This window comes from Gopherus evgoodei, chromosome 3, assembly GCF_007399415.2.
Source record: "Gopherus evgoodei ecotype Sinaloan lineage chromosome 3, rGopEvg1_v1.p, whole genome shotgun sequence".
In the NCBI taxonomy this organism is placed as follows: Eukaryota; Metazoa; Chordata; order Testudines; family Testudinidae; genus Gopherus; species Gopherus evgoodei.
Window position 1 is genome coordinate 12,807,045 of NC_044324.1, and position 26,423 is coordinate 12,833,467.

At 53.3% G+C, this 26,423-nt stretch overlaps 1 protein-coding gene across 2 annotated transcripts in view; it reads left to right on the forward strand.

The window, feature by feature from the left end:
* The first annotated feature begins 249 nt into the window (after positions 1-249).
* KCNK3 (potassium two pore domain channel subfamily K member 3) overlaps positions 250-26,423 on the forward strand; it is a 69,677-nt gene continuing 43,503 nt past the window's right edge. Inside the window, exon 1 of one of the 2 annotated variants that reach the window (XM_030555090.1) lies at positions 250-547. In XM_030555090.1, coding sequence (XP_030410950.1) covers positions 265-547 — 283 coding nt within the window. In that variant the 5' untranslated portion in view covers positions 250-264. Of the gene's footprint in view, positions 548-18,161; positions 18,306-26,423 lie in introns of those variants that run through there. The other variant, XM_030555091.1, reaches the window with a different exon arrangement.

Here is a 26,423-nt window from a genome sequence, read left to right on the forward strand (position 1 = left end):
GTGTCTCCCCGCGTGTCCCTGCCCTTATAAGGCCGGCCGGGAGCCGAGCGGGCTCCCCTGGGGGTGGTGCTGAACGAACAGCTCCCCGCGGCTCCCGCCCACCCCGCGCCAGTCGGCGGCGAGCTCAGCCCGGGCCCCAGCGCCGCGGCGCGGCTCGGCTCGGCTCGGGGGGTGTCTCGGCGCAGCCATGACCCAGGCCAGCTCCGCTCCAGCCGCCGCCGCCGCCGGACCCCCGCCGGCCGCCCGCCGCGCCCCGGCCGCACCATGAAGCGGCAGAACGTGCGGACCTTGGCCCTCATCATCTGCACCTTCACCTACCTGCTGGTGGGCGCCGCCGTCTTCGACGCGCTGGAGTCGGAGCAGGAGACCTCGGAGCGGCGGCGGCTGGAGGAGAAGCAGCTGGAGCTGAAGAGCAAATACAACCTGAGCAGCGCCGGCTACAAGGAGCTGGAGTGGGTGGTGCTCAAGCTGAAGCCCCACAAGGCCGGCGTGCAGTGGAAATTCGCCGGCTCCTTCTACTTCGCCATCACCGTCATCACCACCATCGGTAAGGCCGGCGCGCCCATCCCCGGGGCGTCTGGGCGGGCGGGCGCGGGTCCCCCCCTCCGGCTTTTATGGAGGGGCGGTGAGGCTAGTCGCTGGAGAAAGGAGGCTGTTACCGCTCCTTCGTGGTGGGACCCCCTGTGACACCCTCCTCCCCTTCCCCTTTTAATTCGCTTTGCACCGGGAATGATGGGACCACTCCGGAGTCAGCTCCAGTCCGAGGCTCCTTCCAAACGCCCGGGGGTCTCCCCTGCCGGAGCGGGAGTTGCGGAGCTGCGGGGCAGGCGAGTTGATTGCAGGGAAGACGACGCGGGCTTTGGTGGATCTGGGTGATTAAAGGGGGTCGGGGGCGCTTAGCGGAAAGAACTGGGGAGCGGCTGGCAGCCGGACTCGCTTGTGGGGTGCGCTGCGGGCATGGGGCAGCCACTGGCGGCAGCGCCCGAGCCTGACTTGGAGGGTAACGGAATTTTCCTCCCCAAGAAGCTGTCTGGGGTCGGGGACCCCCTGGGAAACTCCTCGCTGTGTTTTGCCCTGGGGCTGGTTTTTCTGCACCGTGACAACACACACACACACACACACACACACACACACACACACACACACACACACACACACACGCACTTGCGAATCAAAATTGTTTTGCAATTTGCAAGTGTGCAAAGGAGGGGGCGGATTGTTTGCAAATCAGCCACTTGTTTTGCGATTCTCCAAGGCATGAAAACAAGGGGGGAGTTCCACTCCCCGGGGCTTTGCTTTTGTTGTTGTTGCTGGGGCTGCGGAGGGTTCCTCCCTCCTGGGTATTTTTAAAAGGTGTCATGTGGAAGCTGAAGCGATTTCCAAAGTGAGGCCTCGCGTCCTCCCCCACCCGGGCAAGGCTCTTTCCAGCCGGCGAAGTTAGCAGGCAACACCCACAAGCCCACTCAGCATTAATTTGGCCCAGTTGCTGCCGGACAGGTTTGAATCTGCTCTCACGCCTGTTTTAGGCCCCTGTCGCGCCGTTTGGCTCCGGTGCTGTTGCTCCTGATATACCGCAACGTCAGTCGGAACGGAATCAGGTGCAGCCCCGCTTCTGAACCAGATTCAAATGGGTGCAGTTTGAGGCAGCGAGGAAGGGTCAATTTCAGCGCCGCGATTCATTTCTGATCCCCATTTTTACACCGGCGTGACTCCAGTCAAGCCACTCCTGATTTACACCGCTGCAGAAACTGGAGTAGAGTCAGGTGCGAGGTGCCTGGGGTGTTAGTGAGCAAACCGGATCCAGAGCAGGTAGCAAGTCCCTCTCTGGCTTCCAGATTCGGTTGGTGCATCCCAGGGCTAGTGTAGTCTAACCAGCGCCTTTGCAAAGACTCCATTGGCAGCTCTTTGTGATTTCCTGTGTGGAAGCAAATCTCCCTGTTGTGGGGTTTAGGACACCCCTGTGGCCGAGGACGCTTTGTCCGCCCTGGCCATCTCGGACTGAGAGCCATCTGAAACTGACCTCACATTCTCTGCATGAGCCTTGTTCCGCCGTGGGGGAAATATCTGCAAGCGGCTCCAAGGAGTTGGAAGATGAGCATCCCTTAGAATAAAGCCACCTTGGCTGTCACTCGAACAATGGGCTTGTTTGGCTACCAAGCCCCGTAAAAAAACCCAGCAAAACAAAACAAAAAACCAACGTCTGATGTTTTCCCTCCGACTGATGTGGTCTTCGATCTTCCTTTGGTCCCAGGAAAGGGAAAGATTCATGGCAGATGCAGTGGCCCGTCCACGCTAGGGAAGTTGCCTGAGCATTCCCGACTTTGGCTACCCCCACTAAACTCCACCAGCCTTAGCAGCCGCTGGTGTAGACAGGAGGCTGGTGTTTCCAAGCCTCTATCATGGAATCCGGCTCAGAGCAGGATTCATCGGTGTGGTGTTAAACCCCCCGGAGGTGGCTGGTGGCTCCTAGCTCTGCTGACACTGGAGGAGGGGGGCTGGCATGAAGCCACAGTGCAGACCGGGACAGTGAGGTCAGACAGGGACAGTGAGGTCAGACGGGGGCAGGCCTCAATCAGGAGCTGGAATAGCACCCGCTCTGGCTCCAAAACAATCTGCCAGGGCAACTCAACCCTTAGCTGCTGCACCCCCTGCTGACCCAGTGCCACCCTGCTGCGCCAATGCCCTGCAGTCCTGACCCGCAGCCCCTCACTCTTCCAGTCCTGTACCCCTCTGTGCACATGCCCTGCCGATGCCCCTTAGCCCTGCCCCATCCTGCTGAGCGGGCAGCCAGCTGTCCCTAATCCTGCCAAGCTCTGCGGTGTTCTCCTCTGGAGCATGAGCAGATGGGGATGGGTTCACGCCAATTACCCGCCCTGCGTCTGGACTCCACACTGCGGCTGCCTGAGCTGGTTCGTACCTTCTCCCATGCCCGTCTTCCCCCCTGCCTGCCCCTTCCCTGCCCTCTGCTTCCCTCTCCTCACTCACCCCTCTCCACTAACACACATGCCCTCTGGGGGCCCTTTCCATCTGGGCTGTGCAGGGCTGGGGGCGGAGGGGCAGGGCAAGTGGTGAGCCATGGAGTGGGGACAGGATCCCTCCTGGAGCAAGCCTGACTATTCAGGGCTGGGTTCCATGTCCACTCTAGATACCTTTCCCCCTAGCAGTTTCCCTCGTTACAGTATCTGGGGCACCCCAAGTCAAGGACTTCAATGCACAGACCCCGCAGGGCCATGGCTTCCGTCCAAACACCTGCTCCTGCCTTCCGGAGGGCAACGGGAGCCAGGGCGCCCAGCATTGTGCAGGAAGCAGCTGGCAGCTTGCAACATGAGGCCTGTCATTTGCATTAAACAGAGCAGGTTGCAGCTGACCTCCTCTTGGATACGTCGGTGCAGGCCGCAGCATGCACAGCATTGCCTGGATCCAAGTGGCCAGGCGTGTCTCGGCTCCCGATGGAGCATTGCGTGCTGGGAACCGTAGTCCTCGCTGGCTGCACATCTGTGTGGTTAGCACCCAGGAACTGTGTCTAGCTGCCCATTGGCCTCCTCCTCTCCAGTCCATCCTGGAGATCTGGTGTCCTGCCATCCTCTCCCCTCACCCTCAGGACAGTCTCTACACAGAGGTTTGACAAACCTGCCCATCTTCCTCCCACGACAGTCCTCGACTGTCTCAGCTGCCTCATGTTCTGCTTTCCTCTCTGGCCAGCTGGGAATACGCTCCAGCAGCCTTTGACTGTTAGCAGGAGTCATCTGTGCAGCTGGGTGCTGCATGCGTTCCCTCCTCCTCTAATTGCCCTTTTCAATTGCTGACGTTTATTACCGGTACTGATCTTGCAATCTGTTTCTCCCTACCAGGGACCCTTTCCATAAACCCTCCGCGGACAACGTCTGTTCCTTCCTACCGCAGATTTCTTTTGCCTGACACATTTCCCTCTGGACCAGCATTTCATGTCCCTTGGAAATCAGCTTCCTGAAAGAATCAGCAGTAACTTGTGCAGCTTTGATAGGAACTGTCAGATGGGAGCAGATCCCAGGTCCCTCTGTTCCAGGCGCTGTGCAGCATTCGGTGGTTCAGAGGAAGATGCAAAGATCTCTGCAATGCATTGTTAGGGAGTAGAGTAACCAGATGTCCAGATTTTATAGGGACAGTCCCGATTTTGGGTCTTTTTCTTATATAGGCTCCTATTACCCTCCACCCCATCCCGATTTTTCACACTTCCTATCTGGCCACCCTATTCGGGAGTAACCACTGGGAAAGTTTCTTCCTGACACACAACAGGGAGAGGGCCCAGCTTATGCCCTGAAGTGGGGAGGTTGCTAACTAACCCTTCTACATTCTTGGTTGTGTCTGAATTCTTCTTCTAACTCTAGATGTTCTCAGAACCCATATAAATGCCCAATCCCTTGTTTAAATCCTGCTCCGCATTTGGCCTTAATGCTGTCCTGTGGCAGTGCCTTCCACAGGCCAGGTCAGTGTTGTGCAACAGTGTTTCCTTTGCTGTGTGTTGAATGGGCCACAGTTTGGTTACTTTGAGAGGCCCTTGGTTTTGTGTCATGAGCCACGGCACCTGGCAGTATTCATTCACTTCTCCTGTCCCATTCATTATTTGGTATATATCATGTCTCCTCTTGTTCATCTCAGGTAAAATTTATGCTCACCCACCACTGAAATGCAGCCACCTCTGGGGTGGGGCGCAGCAGCTGTTCAACAGTCACACAGCTGTGCTGCACAGAGATCACTTGCCACCACTGAAATGCAGTCACCGCAGGTGGAGCACAGCAGTTTTTTTTAAGGGTTAAAGCCAGCATTATTTATACACCTAGACTCCTATGGAAGCCAATGGGAGCTCTGTGTGTGCCTGGAATACACGCTAAGCTCTAAATAATAGCACACCATTGTGGTAGCCGCACTGTTGTTGAGGTTGAGTTGGTTTAAAACCGTTTGTGTGGCTCAGTGGGTCTGACAAAAGACTGGGAGTCTAGAGAACAAAGTGTTGTTTGACTCTGCCACTGACTCACTCTGTGTCCTTCAGCAAGTCACTTTCCCCTTTATGTGCCTCAGTTTCCCCACTTGTAACGTGGGGGTAACGACACTGAATAGAGCTGGTTGGAGGTCAGATGTTCTGCCATTTTGAAATTTGTTTTCTTTCCAAACTGGAACAAAACCAAAACATTTCAAAATTTCCCACAAAATGGAATTTTCGGAAAAAGAATTCATGTCAGGATAACTGACACATTCTGTTCTGTAAAAATCAAACAGCTTTGTTCTTATTATGACATTTAAAAATTATATTATAATTTATAAACTAAAATCAAGTTTTAAATAAAAACCAGGTGCAATGTTCCATTCTGATCAGCTTGAAACAGCACTGAAACATTCTTTTTCCATTATTTTTTTTTTTTCAAAATGAAACTGACCCATTCCCCTGGAAAGTTTTGGCTGCAATGAAATGGCATTGCCTGATGGAAAAACTTCTATCAGAAAAATTCCAGCCAGCTCCAACACTTACCCTTCTTTGGAAAACACTTTGAGATCAAGGGATGAAAACTAGATGCTAAATTCTAGCCAAGTGCCGTCCATTTACAATGTCCTCAAAGAGTTAAGTGTTACATACTGGGACTTGTAATCTCAGACCTTTAAGAATAATTCTTGCCGTCAATGACCTTTGCAGCGGAAAATTCTCATGAAGTTTGGAACTAGTCAGCAGGTGCTTTTGAGTTACATCCTTTTTCAGAATGAGGAGTTTTCAGTTGTTGAGGGATCTCATTCCCACGTGTTTTGTGCTGTGCTGATTACAGAACAAATCCTGACCTTCTTTAGTACGTGTTCTTTCGGTCCTGCGGGGAAAGAATGTTTGGCCTTGAGTAAAGAAATCTGGCTTTCAAAGAACACTTTTTTTTTTTAATACCTCATATGCCGCTCATCCCTAGTGTCTGATGATTTAACATGGCTCTGTGGTGCGATGCTTATACTGGACCACACGGGGCGTCCTATCTACGAGCGTAGATCTCTGACTGTAACCTCTGGAGACGAATGAAAGGAGTCGGGGACATGGCAGCGTTTCAGACCTAGAGATCTGGATTTGTCTTACCACACGATTCTAGCCCCTCTAAGGAACCTGGTGCCTGTTCAAAGAGAGCACTACCCAACACCCTTTCTCCGCAAGTAATACTCCTCCTTGCCTTGCCTTTTGCCTTATACCATTGTAAAACGGAAGATCTAGCAAAATCAAGCAGAAGGGGAATCATTCCATCCTGGAGCAGAAAGAATAGCGCCTTTCTAGTAGGTTGCAATTGATGAAGCAGTAGGTAGATAAGTAGCAGTGACTGTGAGAAAGATTTGGGGTACGTGGTGGATAATCAGCTGAACCCGGGCTCCCAGTGTGATGCTGTGGCCAAAAACATTGATGTGATCAGGGGATGCCTAAGCCAGGGAATCTCAAGTAGGAGCAGAGAGGTTATTTGACCTCTGTATTTGGCATTGGTGCAACGGCTGCTGGAATCCTGGGTCCAGTGCTGGGGCCCACAATTCAAGAAGGATGTTGAGAAATTGAAGACAGTTCAGAGAAGAGCCGGGAGAATGATTAAAAGATTAGCAAACATACCGTATAGTGACGGACTCAAGGAACTCACTCTATTTAGCTTAACAAGGAGAAGGTGAAGGAGTCACCTGTTCACAGTTTTTAGGGACCTACATGGGGAACAAATATTTGATCCTGGGCTCTTCAGTCTAGCAGAGGAAGGTCTAACAGGATCCAGTGGCTGGAGGCTGAAGCCGGACGGATTCAGGAAATAAGGCATCCACTCTTAACAATGAGCACAATTAACCGGTGGCACAATTCACCAAGAGCTGTGGGGGATTCTCCATCACTGTGGATGTTTAGCTCCAGACTGGCTGTTGATCTGAAAGCTCAGCTCTAGGAATTGCTGTGGGGCAGGTCGCTGGCCTGTGTTGTACAGCAGGTCAGACTGGATAATCACGATGGTCCCGTCCAGCCTTGGAATCTATTAACCTAGTGCAAACTACTGCACTTGTGCCTCTGCTGGTTTTAAAACGACGCCATGCTAAGCCAGCTTCGCATTGGGTTGGAAGACTCCAAAGGAATAATTTAGGGTTGGTCTTTTGTGCATTGGGCTCTCATGGACAAAGCTGGCATCTCCTGGGACAGGCGAGGGGCAGCTGCTGGTGTTGGATATCGACGGCTCTCGTCCAGTGAATGCTTTGTTGAGATGATGGAATCAGGACCCCCATCACGGTGACTTTGCAGCTTGTATTGCTCTGTGCCATATTCCACTCCTGCCAACAGAGGTGTCTGGGACAACACTTGTATTTTCAGTGGGTTATGGTTTGTAACTGTCTCCAACCATTGCTCACTGGGGTGCGTTTTAGCCGTTTGGTTGACAGAGGTGCCATTTTCCTGGTGGCTTTAATCCAAGAATGTGGAGGGGAGGCAAAATGCAAATAAAACATGAGGGGTTATGAAGACTTAGAACATAGAAACGTAGGAATGGCCATACTGGGTCAGACCCATGGTCTACCTAGCCCAGTGTCTTGTCTTCCCACAGTGGCCAATGCCAGGTACTTCAGAGGGAATGAACAGAACAGGGCATTTTATCAAGTGATCCATCCCCTGTTCTCCACTCCCAGGTTCTGGTAATAAGAGGTTTAGGGACACCAAGAGGGTGAAGTTGCATCCCTGCCCATCCTGGCTAATAGCCATCTATGGACCCATCCTCCGTGAACTGCTCTAGTTTGTTTTTGAATCCAGTTATACTTTCACAACATCCCCTGGCAACAAGTTCCCTGGGTTGACTGTGCGTTGTGTGAAGAAATAATCCCTTCTGTTTGTTTGAAACCTGCTGCCTATTCATTTCCCTGGGTGATCCCTGGTTCTTTTGTTACGTGAAGGGGTAAATAACACTTCCTTGTTCCCTTTCTCCCCACCAGTCATTATTTTATGGACCTCTATCCTATCCCCCCTTAGCCGTCTCTTTTCCAAGCCGAAAAGTCCCAGTCTTATTAATCTCTCCCCATATGGAAGCTGTTCCATGTCCCTAATCATTTTTGTTGCCCTTTTCTGAACCTTTTCCAATTCCAGTATATCTGTTTGGAGACATGGCAGCAAGAACTGCACGCAGTATTCAAGATGTGGGTGTACCATGGATTTATATAGAGGCAACATGATATTTTCTGTCTTACTCTCTATCCCTTTCTTAATGATTCCCAACATTCTGTTTGCTTTTTCACCTGTCGCTGCACATTGGGTGGATGTTTGCAGAGGACTATCCACGATGACGCCAAGATCTTTCTTGAGTGGGAACAACTAATTTAGCCCCCATCATTTTATCTGTATAGCTGGGATTATGTTTTCCAACATTCATTCCTTTGCATTTGTCAACATTGAAGTTCATCTGCCATTTTGCTGCCCAATCACCCTGTTTTGTGAGATCCCTTTGTAACTCTTCACATTCTGCTTTAGACCTAACTATCTCGAGTAATTCTTTACCATCTGCAAATTTTGCCTCCTCGCTGTTCACCCCTTTTTCCAGATCATTGATGAATATGTTGTGCAGTACTGGGCTCAGTACAGAACCCAGGGAAACTCCACGGTGAAAACTGATCATTTATTCCTACCCTTTGTTTCCTGTCTTTTAACCAGTTACTGATCCACGAGAGGACCCTCCCTCTTACCCCAGGATGAGCTGTTGAAAGGGGATCAGGTGGGTAGTATAAATGGGCTGAACCACAGTAAACCTGGATTGGGCCAGCCAGCATAGAAAAAGCTTTCCCATTGATCTGACAACCTGGACTCTAAAGTCCCTGATCATCCTGCCATTAGCACCGCCAGGCCGGGAGGCAGAAAAAATGGAGCACGAAGGGTTAAAAACACACCTTTTCCCAGAGAGGAAGCGAAAGCAGCTATAAATATATCTAACAAATGGAAGGAAGAAGAAGTTGATAGCAATTGTCCCGGACTGGCAGGACTCATGCTCACTCCTGGCTCTGTCTGGTCCCTGGGAGGAACCCCCTTCAGCGCAACAGCCCTTCTCAGGGGTCCACTCTGTCTCGGAGGTTAAGCCATAGGCCCCTCTGCCTCCTGGAACCACACCTCTCTGAGCCTTCAGCTCGTCTGTCTCTCGCCGTGGCCCCCCAGGCCCTCCACGCCCAGAGGGAATAATGCAACCCCCATCTCTAGCCTGAAGTGACTCTCAGCCAGCGTAACACAGGAAGGTTTATTGAACCCAGCACAGGAAACTCTCAGGGCCTCAGGCCTGGCCTCCCTCAGCACTGCACATCCCAGTCTCCCCTGCATCCCGGTGGGCTCTGGCTGCTCTCCCCTGCCAGCCCAGAACCCCCACCTCTGTCCTTTGTTTTCTGTCCCAGGTAAACAGACCACCTGAGCCTCCTCCCCTCTCCTCCACCCTTTGTTTTCCCTCTGGCTGGAACGAGCTGGTCAGGTCAGAGTCCTCTCTCCAGAGCCCATTGTCCTCCCACTGGCCAGAACCGCTGTGACTCCTGAGCTGGGCCTCCCAGTCACCAGGGCACCAGTTGCTGGGGTATCCATTCTCCAGGCCATTCGCTGGCCCTCTGTAACAACAAACTCCCTCTCCCACCACCTCGTAAAACCAGTAACACGCAGGGAAACTGAGTCCCATGCCCTCCGCATGCAAACCGTTGAAAACAGCAAGAAAGCCCCCTGCTTTGTCACAGCAATGAATACGCATTAGAAGCTAGGAACTGCAGAAAATTGATCAGGGAAGCAAAAAGACACATTGAGAAATGAATGGCCACCAAAGTTAAGGACAACAAGGAGTTTTTTGAAATATATTAGGAATAAAAGAAATCCCAACAATGGTATTAGTCCATGACTAGAAGGAAATGGTAGAATTGTTGATAATGATGCAAAAGAGGCAGAAGTGTTCACTAACTATTTCTGTCCTGTATTTGTGGAAAAAGGACGATGTGTTCAGAGCATATGATGATGAAATATTTTCCATTACAACAGTAATTCAGGAAGATGTTAACAAGCAGCTACTACAGTTAGACATTTTTTCATCAGCAGCTCCAGACAACTTTTAGTGGTGAGTTTTAGAAGAGCTGGAGATCTCTGGGCAGCTCGTGTTGATTTTCAATCAGTCTTGGAGCACTGGGGAAGTTTCAGGAGACTGGAAGAAAGCAAATGTCGTGCTAATGTTTTAAAAGAGTATCTGGGATGACCACGTAATTTTAGGCTTGTCAGCTTGATGTCAAGCCTGAGCAAAACACTGATGTGGGACTCAATGAAGAATTAAAATCGGGTACTATAGTTAATGCCAATCAACATGGGTTTATAGAAAATAGATCTTGTCAAACTAACTTGCTATCTCTTGGATGAGATGACAAGTTTGATTGCTAAAGGTAGCAGTGCTGATGTGATCTGCTTAGACTTCTGTAAGGCATTTGACTTGGTACCGCACGACATTTTGATTAAGAAGCTAGAACAATACACAGTCAACATGGTACATTTAAATAGATTAAAAGGTGCCTGACCAATAGGTCTCAAAACAGAACTGTAAACTGGGACTCTTTGTCGAATGAGTGTGTTTCTAGTGCGGGCCCGTGTGGGTCAGTTCATGGCCCTAGACTGTTTAACATTTTTATCAAAAATCCTCACTGATAAAGTCTGCAGATGCCCCAAAGGGTTGGGGGATGGTAAATAATGCCGAGGACAGGTCATGGATACAGAGCAATCTGGTATGCCGGGGGCAAGCAAACCACATGGGTTTGAATATGGCCAAAGGTAGAGTCATGCAGCTCGGAACAAAGCATGGAGCCATGCTCACAGGACGAGGCACTATCCTGGAAAGCAGGGACAGTGCCACGGATTTGGGGCTGGAGGTGGATAATCAGGTGAACATGAGCTCCCACTGCGATGCTGCAGTCAAGGAGGTTAATGCCATCCTGGGATGAACAGAAAAATATTGAGCGGGAGTAGAGAGGTTATCGTAACAGGGCAGCCTGCCCCTTTAAGAGCTCAGAGGCCTTGAGCCAGCCATCTCTGTTCACCTAGCCCTGGTTGTGTCATAATTAACTGCTTCTCAGCCTGATGGGGCCAGGTGTTAGCGTGGCGAACCTCTGGGCCTCCTCACAAAGCTTGGAAGGTCCCAGGTAGGAGGAGGAAGCTGTGGCAGAAGCTCTGGAGAGCGGACGGCTCCTGCAGGGAGAGGGAACAGGGAGGGTCACTAACCATTGGAAGAATTTCCCAAGAACTGTGGTGGATTCTCAACCAGTGACAATTTTAAATTCAAGGCTGGGTGTTTTGCTGAGAGATCGGTTCTTGTTCCATAAGGAATTAATTCAGAGACGGTCTCTGGCCTCGGTCATGCGGGAGGTCAGCGCAGATGCTCACCATGGTCCCTTCGGCCTTGGAATCTAGGGAACATAAGAGCGGCCAGACTGGGTCAGACCAAAGGTCCATCTATCCCAGTATCCTGTCTTCCGACAGTGGCCAATGCCAGGTGCCCCAGAGGGAATGAACAGAACAGGGAATCATCAAATGATCCATCCCCTGTCATCCATTCCCAGCTTCTGGCAAACAGAACTTAAGGACACTCAGAACATGGTGTGGCAGCCCTGCCCATCTTGGCTAATAGCCATTGATAGGCCTATCTTTCATGATAGTTCTGTGATTTCACATTTGAGTTCCTTCAGATCCCTTGGGTGATACCATCTGGTCCTGGTGACTTATTGCTGTTTAGTTTATCAGTTTGTTCCAAAGCCTCCTCTAATGACATCTCATTCAGGGACAGTTCCTCACATTTGTCACCTAAAAAGACTGGCTCGGGGTTGCAGAATTTCCCTCACATCCTCAGCTGTGAAGACTGATGCAAAGAATTCATTTAGTTTCTCTGCAATGGCCTTATCGTCCTTGAGTGCTCCTGTAGCACCTCCATCGTCCCGTGGCCCCACTGGTTGTTTAGCAGGCTTCCTGCTTTGGATGTACTTAAAAATTTTTTTTTTTTTGCTGTTACTTTTTGAGTCTCTGGCTAGCTGGTCATCAAATTCTTTTTTGGCCTTCCTAATCGTGCGTTTACACTTCCTTTGCCAGAATTTATGCTTTCTCTTTTCCCCCATTGGATTTAATCTCCACTTTTTAAAGGACGTCCCTTTTTGCTGCTAATGATGAAAATGGTGCAAAAAGTAGCAACAGGCCCAGACTGGAAAGTTGGCAAACTCTGGTGTGACAGATTTATGTTACCAATCTGCCTGAGGCGTCAGGTGATCAAGGTGAGGCTGGAGGATCATTAGGGGAGGAGATGAAGGAGACATTAAGGGACATGAAGGCAGGAAATGACCCCAGTGTCTGTCCCATTCATCTCCATGGGTTGGTGCTTGCTTGCCTGGATGCAGAGCCCCAGTGCCTCGATCCTTGGGTGTGTTTAGATCCAGGGTCCAGGGCAGCACTGCTCTTAAGCTGTTTTCTCCCGCTCCTTACTCACTTGTGTGCCCTGGGGAGATGCCTCTCTCCTCCTTCAAACCTGACGTGGGGCTGAGCCAGTCCCCAGCAAACCCTGAGACCAATCCATTGGCCCAGCACCTGAGAGACCTTGCACAAGCAATTCTCCGTTGGCCCTCTTGATCACTACAGAATTTAAAACCAATAGCACGTCTCTTCTGAGAGCATTGCCTGGTGCCTGGAGCCGCCTGGGTATTGCCAGCTCCATCCCGAGTGTAACCATTCTGGCATCAGCAGAGTTGCACCACACATTCACTTGGCCGCAGACGCCGTCACTCTAAAACACATCAACCACCACACTCATCTCAAATGCTGTTAGCTCTGACCCTGAATGGCGAAACACCTGTTCAAATGTCTTTGCTCTTTCACTGCTGATCCTTCCAGCAGAAGCTTTTGGCTGCATTGGGATGGCAGCGGGAGCTGGGTAAAATACCCCTGCTCCATCCTTTCCCAGATCCAGCCGCTGCTCTGTACTCTGCTCAGATGGGTGCTTAAGTTAACTGCATGGGACCAGATCCCCAGCTGGTGCCAAGTGACTTCCCTTCAGTGATGTTGACTTAGGTCAGCTGAGGATCTGGCCGGTAAAGTCCAAGAAAGTTTAACAGAGCTGAAGTGCTCAGACATCATCTCCCAAGCGCTTGCTGGTCTGTTGATTCTCTCTCTCCTGCGCACACTTGGAGGCGGTATTGTCTTCACCCTCTCTTTTCCCTGTCTACACGACATGGGCCTGATGCTGACTTCATGCTGGTTTTAGGCAGGTGGTACTGTACTGACATGCATTGACGCCCCCGCTGAGTCTGCCCCAGGGGCTTTGGGGCATGGATCTGGGGTACCATCACTTGTTCACACACCTCTGCACCTTTGCCCAGTGCCAGCTGGGGGGCTTGGTGAAGCCACGCCATGCTAGCAGCTATTTGTCTGACCGTGCTGCGGGGCAGGGAGGGAGGGTTAGCACAGCACTGGGTGCTGAGCCTCTGATGCCCTGTACAGAATGTACAGCGTTCCTGGTGTCCTTGCGCCTGGCATTAACATAGCAGCTCTGCTCACTGCTGGCAGTTACCCTGATCTAAGTCTTGGCTTTCCCACGGGGCCACTCGTATCTCTGGAACCACTTCCTAATCTATGTCTCCAGGGGCCCTGGAGATCTCTATAATAGCTTCTAAGGGGCACCTTATTACCCGGCTCATGTTTGCTCCGAGCCCTGTCTGAACTGCCAGCGAACGTGGCATCGGTCCTGTAACAGTGGCTCTGTCCCAAGGGCTTTGTTTCCTGCTCCTGGAAGTTCAGCCATCTGAGCTGGAGGCTTCATGCCCACGCTCAAGTGACAGGAGCTCAGATTTCCTCATTTGGATTGGTGCAGAGCACAGACTTGCTGGGTGTTTTCCAGCCAATCAGAGGAAGGCTGTTGATCTTAAAGGCAGTGCTACCTAGTGATCAGAGCAGGGGGGGCGTGGATTCAGGACTCCTGGGTTCTGTGCCTACATTTCTGTGCCTCGGTTTCCCCATCTATAAAACAGGGATAACAGAGGAATTACCAAAATCCCTTAGGGCCAGCGGGGCTTAGGGGGAGCAAAAGGCTCCACTTGGAAAGCTCTTTGAATGGGGAAAAAGGCTAAAAACAATGGAAGATGAGGCCCTTTGCTACATTTTAAAAGCCTCCCCTCCCCCAGGATTATTCGGACATTCCCAATCTGCGAGTGAATAGCCTCCCAGCTGTGCCTCTCCCCATGCGAAACCGATGCTTTGCCCGCAGTCACCGGACGCTCTTCCAAATCAGCGTCACGTGAAACTTCTCAGGTGAGTCACTTGTTGGATGAGCCTCAGTGAACCCGCCTGCGATGAATTTTAAAACCGAGATTCGACCTGGTCTCTCCCGAGTCCTGCATCTGAACAGGGGTCTGCTGGAATTGCCTTGAATTTCGACACAACTTTCTCTGCTGGCAACAAGCCCTGGGTGCAAAATGGCTTCGTTTGGGTGGTTCACAGGCTGCCTTAAAATGGAAATCAAGAGCCTGTGCCCTTACTGCATCACTGCAACCGAACACCAATGCAATAGTGCTGAAATCAGTGGAACGACGCAAGCGTGCGACTGGTCTGCTGCAGGGATGAATCCCGGCCTGGTCCTTGACCTTCACCCCGCAGATGGGGCTTGGGGAACGTTCGCGTGATTGCCAAGCCCAGGTGTCCAAAACTCATGAGTCAGACCTTCCCCCTAGAAAACCCTCGTGAGAGCATCTTGAGAAAATGTCCTGCTAAAAACAGCACATCACAGGCTCGTCGTACTGATCTTCTGGCCTGGTGCAGCTCAGGAGTCAGATTCTCAAGCTTTGCTCTGCAGCCCTGGCTTCTCTGAACATGGAAGCTGAGATTTTCACCTACTCCCGAGTCCTGGAGCTGGGACTTTAAGGAAAACAGCGAAGAGCAGGAGCCGTGCGATAATACCAAGACATCTGGCAGCACTGAGCCATGTCACCATCTGGCCACCACCAATGGTGTCCATGTAGCTGGCAGTCGGTAGAATAGGGAGTTTTGCTGGCAGTTTTTGGAAGAGGGAATCTCTTCCTTCAGCCGCTTATTATTCAAGTGCTTTTGCAGCCAGGCTTCTTTCTGTCCAGCGAACGGTTTGTTTTCAATGTATTTATTACATTGAACTTTGCTCCATTATTAAGGGACATGTGAGCTGGGCAGGAAATCAGACCTGTGCACTGTGTATCCAGTGGAAGGGGATTTAATTCATGGGTTGGCTGTTTGAAAAGTGCAGTTGGGCTGCTTGCAGTGGGTTTTCCTGGGCTGTGCAAGGACAGACTTCCAGCTGGAATGTGGGGGGTGGTAAATGGGCAGCAGAGAGTGGCGATGAGGCTGCTGTATATTTAGTATCCCCCCCCCATTGTGCTTCACACACTCGTGGGCAAAGAGATTTGCAAGATGCGCCTGGCCAGCTTTCGCTGCCTTTACACGCTGTGAAAGCCGGACTAGGTTACCTGTTCAGGTATAGTTAACATTGAACCAGATTCTGGTCTCATTTAATCTGGTGTCAATCCAGAGCAATCTTGTGAAAGTCCACAGAGCTGGGCAAGCCACTTGTGGGTGCCGCTGGGCGTCCCTGCATGGAAAAGGAAGAATGGCCAAGTGGTTAGAGCGCTAGGATGGGCGAAGGGAGACCTAGGCTCAGCTCCCAGCTCTGCCTCAGACTGATCCTGGGCAAGTCACTTTGCCTAACAGTGCCTCGGTTTCCCCTCCTGTGCAGTGGGGATGGCAGCCAGGATAAATACAGTAAAGCCTGCAAGGTGCTCAGACGCGACAGTGGTAGGGACAGGTGATGCCGAAGGGTCCCCTAGCAGCCTTGGGAGGGAGGGTTAAGATAGAACCTAGGCTGGTTATCCCCCTCCCCGCCAGCTTGCAGTGGGGCAAAGGGGCTTTGCCTGCTGAATCAGACAGATGGCGCAGGGCTAAGCACTTAGGGAGAAATTGGCTTGGCAGGAGACTGTCCCAAGAACCCACGACTTGGGGGAAATCCTCCCCTGCCTCTAGCCAGGAGGGGCGAGGGAGGCAGGTTATTCATGGATTACCGAGAGGTTGTCGCACCTCATGCCTCTGAAGCAGCTGATGCTGGTCAGTGTCCGAGACGAGCCGCTGGGCTGCATGGGCCCCTGCTCCCATCCCACCTGGCAGCTCCCTGTGAGCTCAGGCTTGGGATCGCGGCGCTGCAAACCGCTCCCAATGGCTGAGTTTCACTGCCGGGCTCTTCTTTGGGGCAGGTGGCGTGGGGCTCTCGGCCTGTGGCGGGAGCAGGCAGTGGATGCTAACGGCAGCGTCACCATCTGTCGTGTCCTTCCCCAGCCAGTGGGTTCCTTACTGCCCTAGTTACTGCTTGCAAGGGGCCCGGGCTGCCTCCTCTGCCAATCCTGGGCCACGAGGCTGTGTTCTGAGCAAAGGAATTAACTCCCCGTCGAGCAGGCTGTGGGGGGAGGGCTAGCTGAGTGGTTTGAGCAGAGTTATGAGTTCAGTCCTTGAGGGGGCCATTTAGGAATCTGGGGCAAAAAAATGGGAGGGTTTAGTTGGGTATTGGTTGGTCCTGCTTTGAGCAGGGGATTGCCCTGAGATTCTATGATTCTGTGCTGGCCTGTGGTTTGATCTGCGTCGTGGCTAAGAGAAGGAGCTTTCTGAGACCCCTATGGGCCAGACCCCAATGGGTAATGGCCCTTTGCTAATTACAAAGCTCTGCCTCGGGCTCCTGCATCTCCAGGAGATGTGCAGGTCCATGGCGGGGGCATGTGCATATACAGAGGGGTTATGTGCACTCGAGGGCACCATCTCCCTCTGTGTGCACGCATGTGAGTTATAGGTGCACATGCCAGGGCATGAATGCACAAGTGTGTGCAAAGCAGCACGTGCCTGGGGCATGACAGCAGGGCAGCGTCTGAACCCGGAACTGACCGTGTGTGCTGCCATGTGCCACGTCCCATGTCTGTGCAGCCCCACGAGAAGGGGGTGTGATGGTACCTCTGGAGGAGAGTGCCTGCCGTTCCTGCTGGGGGCGTGTGCCCAGGGAACGGCCTTGTGAGCACAGCAGCCGCCCGCCATGGACTCCCTGCGGCTGGCTCTGGGGGGGCTGGGTGACAAGCCTGTTCTCACTCTGGCTGCATGGGGCTGGTGGCCCCTCGTGCCGCTGCAGCTGGGAGATGGGGAGGAAGAGCAGGGACTCCAGCTACAGACAGAACAACCGCGAAGGGCACGAGATCCTCTTCTGCGGGTAGATCCCTCCCAGCCCCTGCAGCACATGTTCCCCCTTTCCCTCCCCGGAGGCTCCTTCACACGGGAGATCCCTTTGCCTCTGGGCACTTCATGTGATGTGCCCCCCACCCCTGTCCATACTCTGCTTCCTCTTGCCACACCTCCAAAATGGCCCGTCTAACCCACCCCAGCTCCAATCCTCCCCCACCCCAGGTAGCTTCCCCTGCGTAGCTCAATCAGAGATGGGGTCCCCTGGCTCAGCGCACTGTTTGGAAATGGCCAGGTCCCTGCCCCAAGGTGCTTGCAGTCGGACCCGCTGGTGCCCCGGGGGGAAATCAGCTGTTGTGTGGGTCAGAGCCCGCCCGGGACCCAGCTGTTGGTCGCTCACTGCCCTGGTTGGCCATCGGCCCGTCGGGGGAAGCCGGGCCCGGCTCTTTCTCTCTGCCTGGTTCTCCGCAGACACTTAGGAGCCAGGTTCCCTGGCCAGGGGGACGCAGGCCCCACACAAACGGGCCCGAGTGGAAACCTGGCTTGTGGGGATCTGGCCCGGAAGAGCTGGCCAGGCTGGGTAGAAGCTGAGTCCCAATGAGCTGGCTTTGCCCAGTAACCTCTGCTGAAGGGGATTTGGGAGCAGCTGTCCTCTCTGCATCACGCCAGTGTTTATCATTCCAGGCCTGCTATTTGAGCCGGGCCACATGCCTGGATCTTGCTGGCCAAGCGTCATCAGTCCTTAATATCCCCGGCCTTGGGTCATCTCCAGCTACATCCACGTGTTCCTCTTTCCTGATTGCTTCTGAGCCCTGAGGGGCCAGCAGCTCCCTGGTGTCCCCCCCCGGGTCACACGCCCCTCTTCTACCTCTGGGGGCAGCTCCTCAGCCAGCAGAGCTACCCTGGCTTACACCCGACGGGGATCCGGCCCATTATCCGAGGGATGGGTCTGACCCGCGAAGCCTGCAGAAGGTCCCAAAGCTTCGGAGGCTGCAGAGCTGAGCTTTCGGTTCCGGCCCGTCGTTAATGGCTTGCTTGCAAAGCACACGGCACCACACCCATTGCACCCGACGGATAGCACCTGGTTGGGGTGAGTCCTTTCACGCCTAGATCCGCCCCACCGCAGTCACTGAGGCTGTACGGCGGCAGGTCTGATGTTCTTAGACTCCTGCAGATTAGAGATGGAAAGCAGCCATGGTTCATCTCCTTGCCCATACCCCTCCCCTGGGCAGCCGGGCAGCACTGTTCCCTATGCCGTGTTCCCCAAGGATGTGGCCTATCTGTGGCACTGTAAGGGGGAGCGGTCAGGTGAGGGCTGCATGGTGCAGGGAGATCACTGGATAGCGTGTATATGGAGTCTCTTCACCTGAGCGGTGGTCTAGGGGGAAGAGTGTGGAGGGGTCTCCGTCTTACGTCCAAAGCGTCTGTCGGCACACTCGCCTGCCAGCTATGTAGTGCTATGTAAAACCAGAGCCCCGTGGCTCTGAGCGCCGTCTGCCCCCCAGAGGGACTTGCTGGTTGTGGGGAGCCTCCCACACTCGGCCGGCAACCCGAATGCCCCTCTCTGCTTTGCCGAATTTCCCTTTGCCAGGTTTGTTCTTGGCTTGACAGGTTTGTCACTCAAACAGGGTTTCCACACATTTGCACTGCACTATTTGTGTTTGTTTCCTGCATGGCTCTGTTGTGTTTCATAGTCACTATACTGAGCAGAGATGATGGGGATTCTCCTTTTGCTCTGCTGGCAGGAGCCTGTGCTGTTTGCAACAGGAGGAGCTAAATTCCATCCCTGCTGCAGTATAAGAGTAGCTGCAAAGTCCTAGGTAATAATATAGTTTCTGGCACTGTTTATGTGGGACCTATCATGGTGGTGTCTGGTCATGCTCCATACAGATCAGAGCAGTGCCAAGCAATGGGAGTTGTGACTTCATGTCCCTAAGGGGCAAATGCCAAAAACGGGGGGGGGGGGGAATCTAGAGCAGTCTGGGGGAGGGGGTGTTAGCAGTGAGCTGTTCTTGACTCTGCCACTGACTCGGCGTGTGGCTTTGGACAAGTCCCTTCTCTGGATACGTCTCGCATGGGGACACTGGTGGGTGCTGAACAGTAAAGCACTTGGCAGCCGTCGATGTGTGGAGCTAGCAGAGGGCAGCGTTTCACTGGGGCATCCAAGGGTCAGGAAGAAAAACGTGCCAAGGGAACTGGAGGTGGCACCTCAGGAGGCGTTTTCTGCTGGTGATCTGTTGCATGGGGGAAGAGTCGCCGAGGTGTAGGGTGGGAACCCCACCACTTGGGACTGGCCACCGCCCTGGAAAATGCAGCGTAGGGAACAGTGCTGCCCTGATGCCCAGGTGAGGGGCTTGGGCAAAGAGATGAACAATAGCTCCTTTCCATCTCTAGACATCTCAGAACATCAGACCCACCCAGCTGCCCTGAGACATGCCCCCACCCCCAACCTCCAGGGGCTCCTGCTTCTTTCACCAGCCTCTTCCCTCTCTCAGTATCCCGGGTCCCGGAGCGAGAGGGAGGATGTTGCAGTGGGTAAAGCCAAGGCTCAGTGTGTCTGCAGCTGACTTGCTGTATGACCTCGGGGCACGGCTGTCCCACCTGGGTTCCTCCAGACAGGACCCTAAATTCACATTCAGGCTCCTAAATAAGGACCTGATGTCCAGAGGTGCTGCCGGCTCCCCCAGTGTGACCTTGCATGACTGCCTGTGCCTCAGTTTCCCCATCTGGGGGAAGGGGCTCACAATGCTACCTAGGAGCTGTGAGGCTGAATTCCTGACTGTCTCTAGTGGGCTTTGAACTTGGTGGGTGGAAGGGTCTAGGTTAGTTGCTAATTATGGAGGGCAGGGGTGTCCAAGCGGGTCTAACTGGGGGCCAGGAGATTGGAGCTGAGGAGTATGAGGCCTTGGAACTGTGTCCCAAGGGACCAGGCTAAAACCACATTGCGTGGGCCAGTTTAAAGCTGCCTGGGCTAAACCCTGCAGAACAGACTGGAGGGAATGATCCCACGCTGGCCCTGGGGGCTGGACGAGATGGGACCCGGCAGATCTTTCTGGTTATTCTGATGCTCCTGGCCAGTTGGGCCTAGGGTCATGTTCAAGGCTGCGTCCTGCATAGGCAGCAAAGAGGCTGAGAAATCCATCACAGCCAGAGATCCCAGCCAAACGTAGGTTCCTTTAGCGTCTCCTGTACGTCTCGGTCCTGATTCCTGGCTGGGTTTGCGCTAACGGCTGGGATGCCCTGGTGCTCAGTAAATGAGCCTTAGCGAGCAGCCAAGAGGCAGCCGAGCCGTGCGAGGAAAGGCAGCTGCTATGGATTTGGCTTGTCTCCACCATGCAGGGCAGGAACGGCCTTGCCTTGCGAAGGGGCTGAACCGAGCCCCGGCCCAGCCTGGGTAACAATCCCCTGACCTCAGTACAGGTTCTAAACCTGGAGCCGTACTCCCCAGCCGGTACCTGCCCCGCTGTGAGAGCTCCCTGAGCAGCGAGCGTCAGGACCTTTGAAATCAAGCCCTCGGCATGAACGGGGGCCTTCCTCTTCGCAGCTGGGAGGGGCTGTAAGGGAGGCAGGTTGTACCCAACCCCTAAGAGACAACAATGGCAGAACCAGTGCCGTTCAGATCTGCCTTCTGCCAGCTGTGCGCGTGCACACACACAGAGACAGTCACATGCATCCCACGTGTGTACACACACATTCACCCAGCTGTGCTCGCACCCCCATATAGACCTGGGGTGCACGCATCCCATTCCCTCCATACCCATGTGCCCTGCGGCAAACTGACCCCAACTCCAGCTACTCCCCAGTGCCGCAGAGCAGGAATTCTGGGACAGACTCAGGTAACTGGAAAAGCTGGAGGGGGTTTTATTAAGTTAGATATGAAAATGAATAATACACTCGGCACAGCTCCCCTTGCGCGATTCATTTTACTCTTCGATTTCATTTATTTTACCCCTGCTCCTGCATTTTTCATCTGCCACTGACTTTTGTATGGACAGCACAGAGCAGCGGTGTAGCAGCTGGCAGGGGAGCAGCCGGTTCATTCTGGTAGCTTTGTTAAGGGGCAGTGGGGCCAAGCAGCCTCAGATCGTGGGACAAAAGTGGAGGCTGGCTGCTTCCACTGAAATGTTTAGCAGTTAAAGAGTGAACACTGGTGCCATTAGGCAGGACATCATTAGGTTTCAGAGTCAACACCCTCCTGAGATGAACAGGGCAATTCAGACCTTTCTGAGTGACTGTTCCAGTCTGGCTGCAGATTCAGTTATTTACATTTGGTGCGTGGCTTTTAGGAGATTCTTCCTGCTCTTGGGGCTGAAAACAGCCTTTATATTTGTGAAATGAAAGCTTGGATTCTGGAGCCTAATTCTGTGGCCAAGGCCCCAGAAATAGATGTGTGGTATGCACAGCACCCCAGGTAGTTAGGTATTGGAGCAGCCCTCTGAGTCTGTTACAGGCTAAGCAGGGACTGTGTGAGGTCAGCCCTTGGATGGGAGACCTCGTCTGGTGCTTCGGGAAGAGGTAGAAGTGATTCCCTGGGTTGGGCTCTCCTGGGAAGTCAGGCCTGCACTGATGTCAGAGGAGCTGTGTTCCCCTCAGCTGTGAGACTGGAGCTCTGATTTCCTGGCGGCACTGAACTCCTGTTGCATGAAGAGGATTCAGGTCACGTCTGACGGGTGGTAATTACCTTGTGCGCCCCCCACAATTCCCCTTGCCAGAGGGCCCTTCACTTCCAGAACTATGGGGTGGCCATTGCTGGGCACTGTTAAGCAGCTGCCATGCTCACCCCAGAGGTGGCTGCATTTCAGAGGCAGGTGAGGTGACCCTTACATTTCCCTGTGGACTTTGGGCTCCTTCGCGAGGAAGGGAACCATGGAAACATATGTTATTATTTACACAGCAAGGCCTAGCGGCCTCAGCGGAGATCGGGGCCCAATAGTACTAGGAGCTATCCCTGCAAGCTAAAGAGACAAAGGAAACCTCATTATGCCCACGTTACAGAGGGGGCTCTGAGGCATTGAGAGATTAAGTGGTTTGCCCTGTGGTTAAGCTGTGAGCCTGTGACAGGACAGGGATCAGTGCTCCTGTGGCCCGGCCCAGCCCAGCCTCCCAGCTTGCTGCTGCTAAGCTGTGTATTAAACAAGAGTGCTTTTGGCTGCTGTAGGATCCCAAGCAGTGCAATGCCCCCCTGGCTACCTCTCTGCCTGCAGCTCTGCGCAGACGCACACGGATGCAGACTGGACCATGCACACATATGCCAAAATGCACATGGATGCAGACTGGACCATGCACACACATGCCAGAATGCACACAGATGCAGACTGGACCATGCACACAGATGCTGGAACGCATAGGGATGCAGACTGGACCATGCACACACATGCCGAAACGCACACAGATGCAGACGGGTCCATGGACACACATGCTGGAACGCACATGAGTGCAGACTGGACCATGCACACACATGCCAGAATGCACAGGGATGCAGACTCGACCATGTACACACATGCAGACTGGATCATGCACACACATGCTGGAATGCATACAGATGCACCCTCACTGCCTCTATCCCCTGCTGCAGACAGCTGTCCCGCCCCCCTCAGCCACGCCAGACAGCTTGAGCTCTCAATCCCCCCAACCCCAAGTGCTGATCTGCCTCCATGGTGGCAGCCCCTGGCCTTGCCCCAGCGCCATTCCAGGTGCCTAGCAGCAGCCTCCGGTGAGGGGAAGACTCTTGCCCTCCCTCCCCAGGGCGGACGGGGTGGCAGGTCCTCGTCCCGTGCCATCCCCAGCGGGCACGTTCCCTAGCCTCGGGGTGCATCTGCCCCCGTCAGTTGGAACCACGGCTGGAATCGCAGGGATCGGGTCTCTCGGTGCTCCACTGTCCGGGCTTGGCACGTTTTCTCTCCAGGATCTAGTGTTCTTTTTTCTCCAGCTCACGTCAAGCCGTTGGCATAGGGCGTGAAGGGGGGTGCTGCCCAGGGCAGTAGAAAGGTGGCCCACAAATCTGAGGATGGCCCAGGAAAGCTGCGGGGAAAGGGGTGTCATCCCTGCGATACCCCATCACAAGCCTCTTCTGTCAGGCTTTCCCATGCAGAGCCGGGCGCTGGGAAACCCTCTGAGTGCAGCCTGGCCCTGAGCCACGCCCAAGTGTCACAGGCCCCTGGAGACGGGACTTCAGGGGAGGTTGCAGAGGGAGCTGGCAGGGATATAGAGGAGATGGGCGCAGAGGTGCAGGCCTGGATTGGGGGCAGGGAGCTCCACCTCGACAAACCTTTGCTTTGTTTGGTGCTTAGCTCCCAGCTGCAGGGCTCGCAACCCCTCTGAATTTGGGGCGACGGGGTTTCAGATCTGCCTTTGGCATGAAGCTGTGACAGTGCTGCCCTTGGGAACCAGCTGAGGTCACTCAATTAGGGTGAATTGCAAACAGAACGGGACAGACAAACCCCAAACGCTGGTGAATATTCCAATACTTAGATTTACCAGCCAGCGCAGAACAGCTTCTGTAGCACCTCACTGGTTACTCAGAAGTCCAAACAACGCAGTTCCCTTAAAGTGCCCAGCCTCAGCAGGGCCGGCTCCAGGCACCAGCCCAGCAAGCAGGATCAGGGCGGCACGTTCAGCTCTTTGGCGGCAATTCGGCAGCAGGTCCCTCACTTCCTCTCGGAGCGAAGGACCAGCTGCCGAACTGCCACCGAAGACTGAAGTGGCAGTGGTAGATCTGATCGCGATCATGGGGTTTTGTTTTTTTAGAGCCAATTTTTATTAACTAAGCTAAAATTTATTAAAAAAGAAAAGAGAGAGAGTGTTGGTTTAAAGATCAGTATATAGACAGACTTGAATTCACTTCTTGAGGTTCAGGTACATAGCAGAGATGAGCTTGTAGTTGCCAAAAGTCCTTTTAGAAATAGCCCATAGGTTACAGTCCAATGTCCATATTCAGGGTGACTCCAGTTAGTGACCGGGGATCTCAATCCTTGTGGCTTAAGGTTTCCCCCTCTTGAAACCCAAAGCAGATCGGAGATGCAGAAGGATCGTGTCCCAAGGTTTTTATACATTTCCAGCAGCCTTTAGGTCTGAGAAAACAATAGGCTTAACTCTCCTTCTCCCAGTCATCCTGGCAATTAGCACCGGGTAATTTATCCATTAAACAGTTCAGATACAGGTTACCACAATCTTCAAAGAGACACATAGACAATTTCCCTCAAGTGTCTTCCTAAATGTTAATAATCCTTTTTTTTAAATCTTTGAATCAAAGCTATAGCAATAGACAAGACTTGTTTGCTTACATCCCAAGACCTGCAAACAGCTCCCCTTGGATCTCTAACACTGCAGGCTGCATTTCAAAGCTCTGTTCATTTACAGATCTTCCTAACCAGCCCTTAAGCTTCACCCATGGGCCAGGTCAGTCTGGGAGGTAATTAACTCTTTCTGGTCCTGTCAGATTTCAGTGAGATATTATATCACACTCATAACATCACAGAAGCCAGCACTCCCTTCCCCCCCCCCCCCCCGCCACGCTCCCTCGTGCCCTGATCCTGGCTATTGCCGGCCTGCAGACTGGGGAAGTCCAGGCTCCCTGCACCAGGCTGGGCCCTGGATCCACGCTTCAATGTGAACGCAGCCCTGGGGTGCATGTGTGGGGACAGGCAATGGGGACCAAAGACAGAAAAGGGGTGAGGGAGAGATATGAAGGGAAAGAGAAGGAGTTATTGCATTAACTCTTTTGGCCACCACTGGGAGCTCCTGTTCAGCTGATTATCCACCACGACCCTCACAGCTTTGTCAGCGTTTACCATGGGGTCGCAGCCAGGAAAAGCACGAGAACTGCTGCCACACTGGGAGTAACTGCCAGAAAGCAGTTACCCACGCTGGGGTCAGGCCCGCACACCAGGCCTGTCATCTCTGCTCTTGTGAAATTTGCCATGGGATCTTTAAAGAGCCAAGCCGCGGTTTCCATCCCTTCTGCCAGGCCTGGAACACAGTCACACCCTGCTATGAAGGGGGTCTGTCAGTCTCAGGTGTACACATCCCCCGTTAGTGCCTGAGCACCTCACAATCTTAACTGTATTCATTCTCACAACCCTACTGTGAGGCAGGGCCAGGTTATGATCCCCACTGTACAGGTGGGAAACTGAGGCACAGAGTGGCTAAGTGACTTGCCCAAGGTCACATAGGAAGCCTGTAGCAGAGCTGGGATTTGCCCTCATGTGTCTGGCTAGCGTCCTGACAGGTAGGCCACCCTTCCTCTCATGGGTTGAGGGAGACGCGGTGACCGTGGGGTGCTCGGATGATGCAGCATGTGGGGCTGCCCCGTTCGCCTGGAGTCTCTCGTGGTTAACACATATCTGAACCAACAGGGCTTTTGAAGGACTTTTCCCTGTGGATGGGTTATTCCATAACAGTGGATGTGGAGCTGCTTTGGAGAACTGCAGCGCCCCTGCACGGCGACCTGGCTATTGGGGTGTTTTTATTAGGTTAAATAACCAGGATAGCTGGGAAAACAAGCAGGAAGAGGAGAAATAGCGCAAGACAACCCCTGTATGGCGATTACTTAAGGGCCGTTACAGGACAATGGCAGAGTCACTGGCTCGGGAGTCTGGCTTGACCGCCTGTGAAGCCGACCAAATTGATCTGGACTAGCAGGGCTGGAGCTGGGGAACGGACAGAAACAAAGGCCCTTTGGCTGGATGGAGAGACCTTCTCTCTCCAGACCCTCCAGTCTCTGGGCAGCCAGTGAGCTCAGCAGGGCCGCCTGGGGGACCACTCTGCCTGACTGAGCGGGCGTCAGCCAGCCTGATCGGGAGCCCATCAATAGCAACTGAGCTCTGGATGCTCACGGTTCACACCTGCAGCTGGGCTTGCTCCTGGGCCTGCCCTGCTCATACCCTCCTCCAGCCCTGCTCCCTACCCTGCTCCAGCCCTGTCCCTATCCTGCTCCTGCCTTTCTCTAGCCCTGCTTGCTACCCTGCCCCAGCCCTGCTCCTGCCTTTCTCCAGACTGACAGGCGGTGACCGCCCTCTGCCCCGATGCAGCATCTTCAGCCCAAGGATCCCAAAGCATTAGAAACATTCCAGCCTCATAAACCTCCTGAGAGGGTCAGGCTACAGATGGGGAAACTGAGGCACAGGAACGCAAAGTGACTTGCCCTAGGTCATCCACCAGGTCAGTGTCAGAGCTGGGAGGGCTTGTGATGCCTCTAACCACTAAGCAA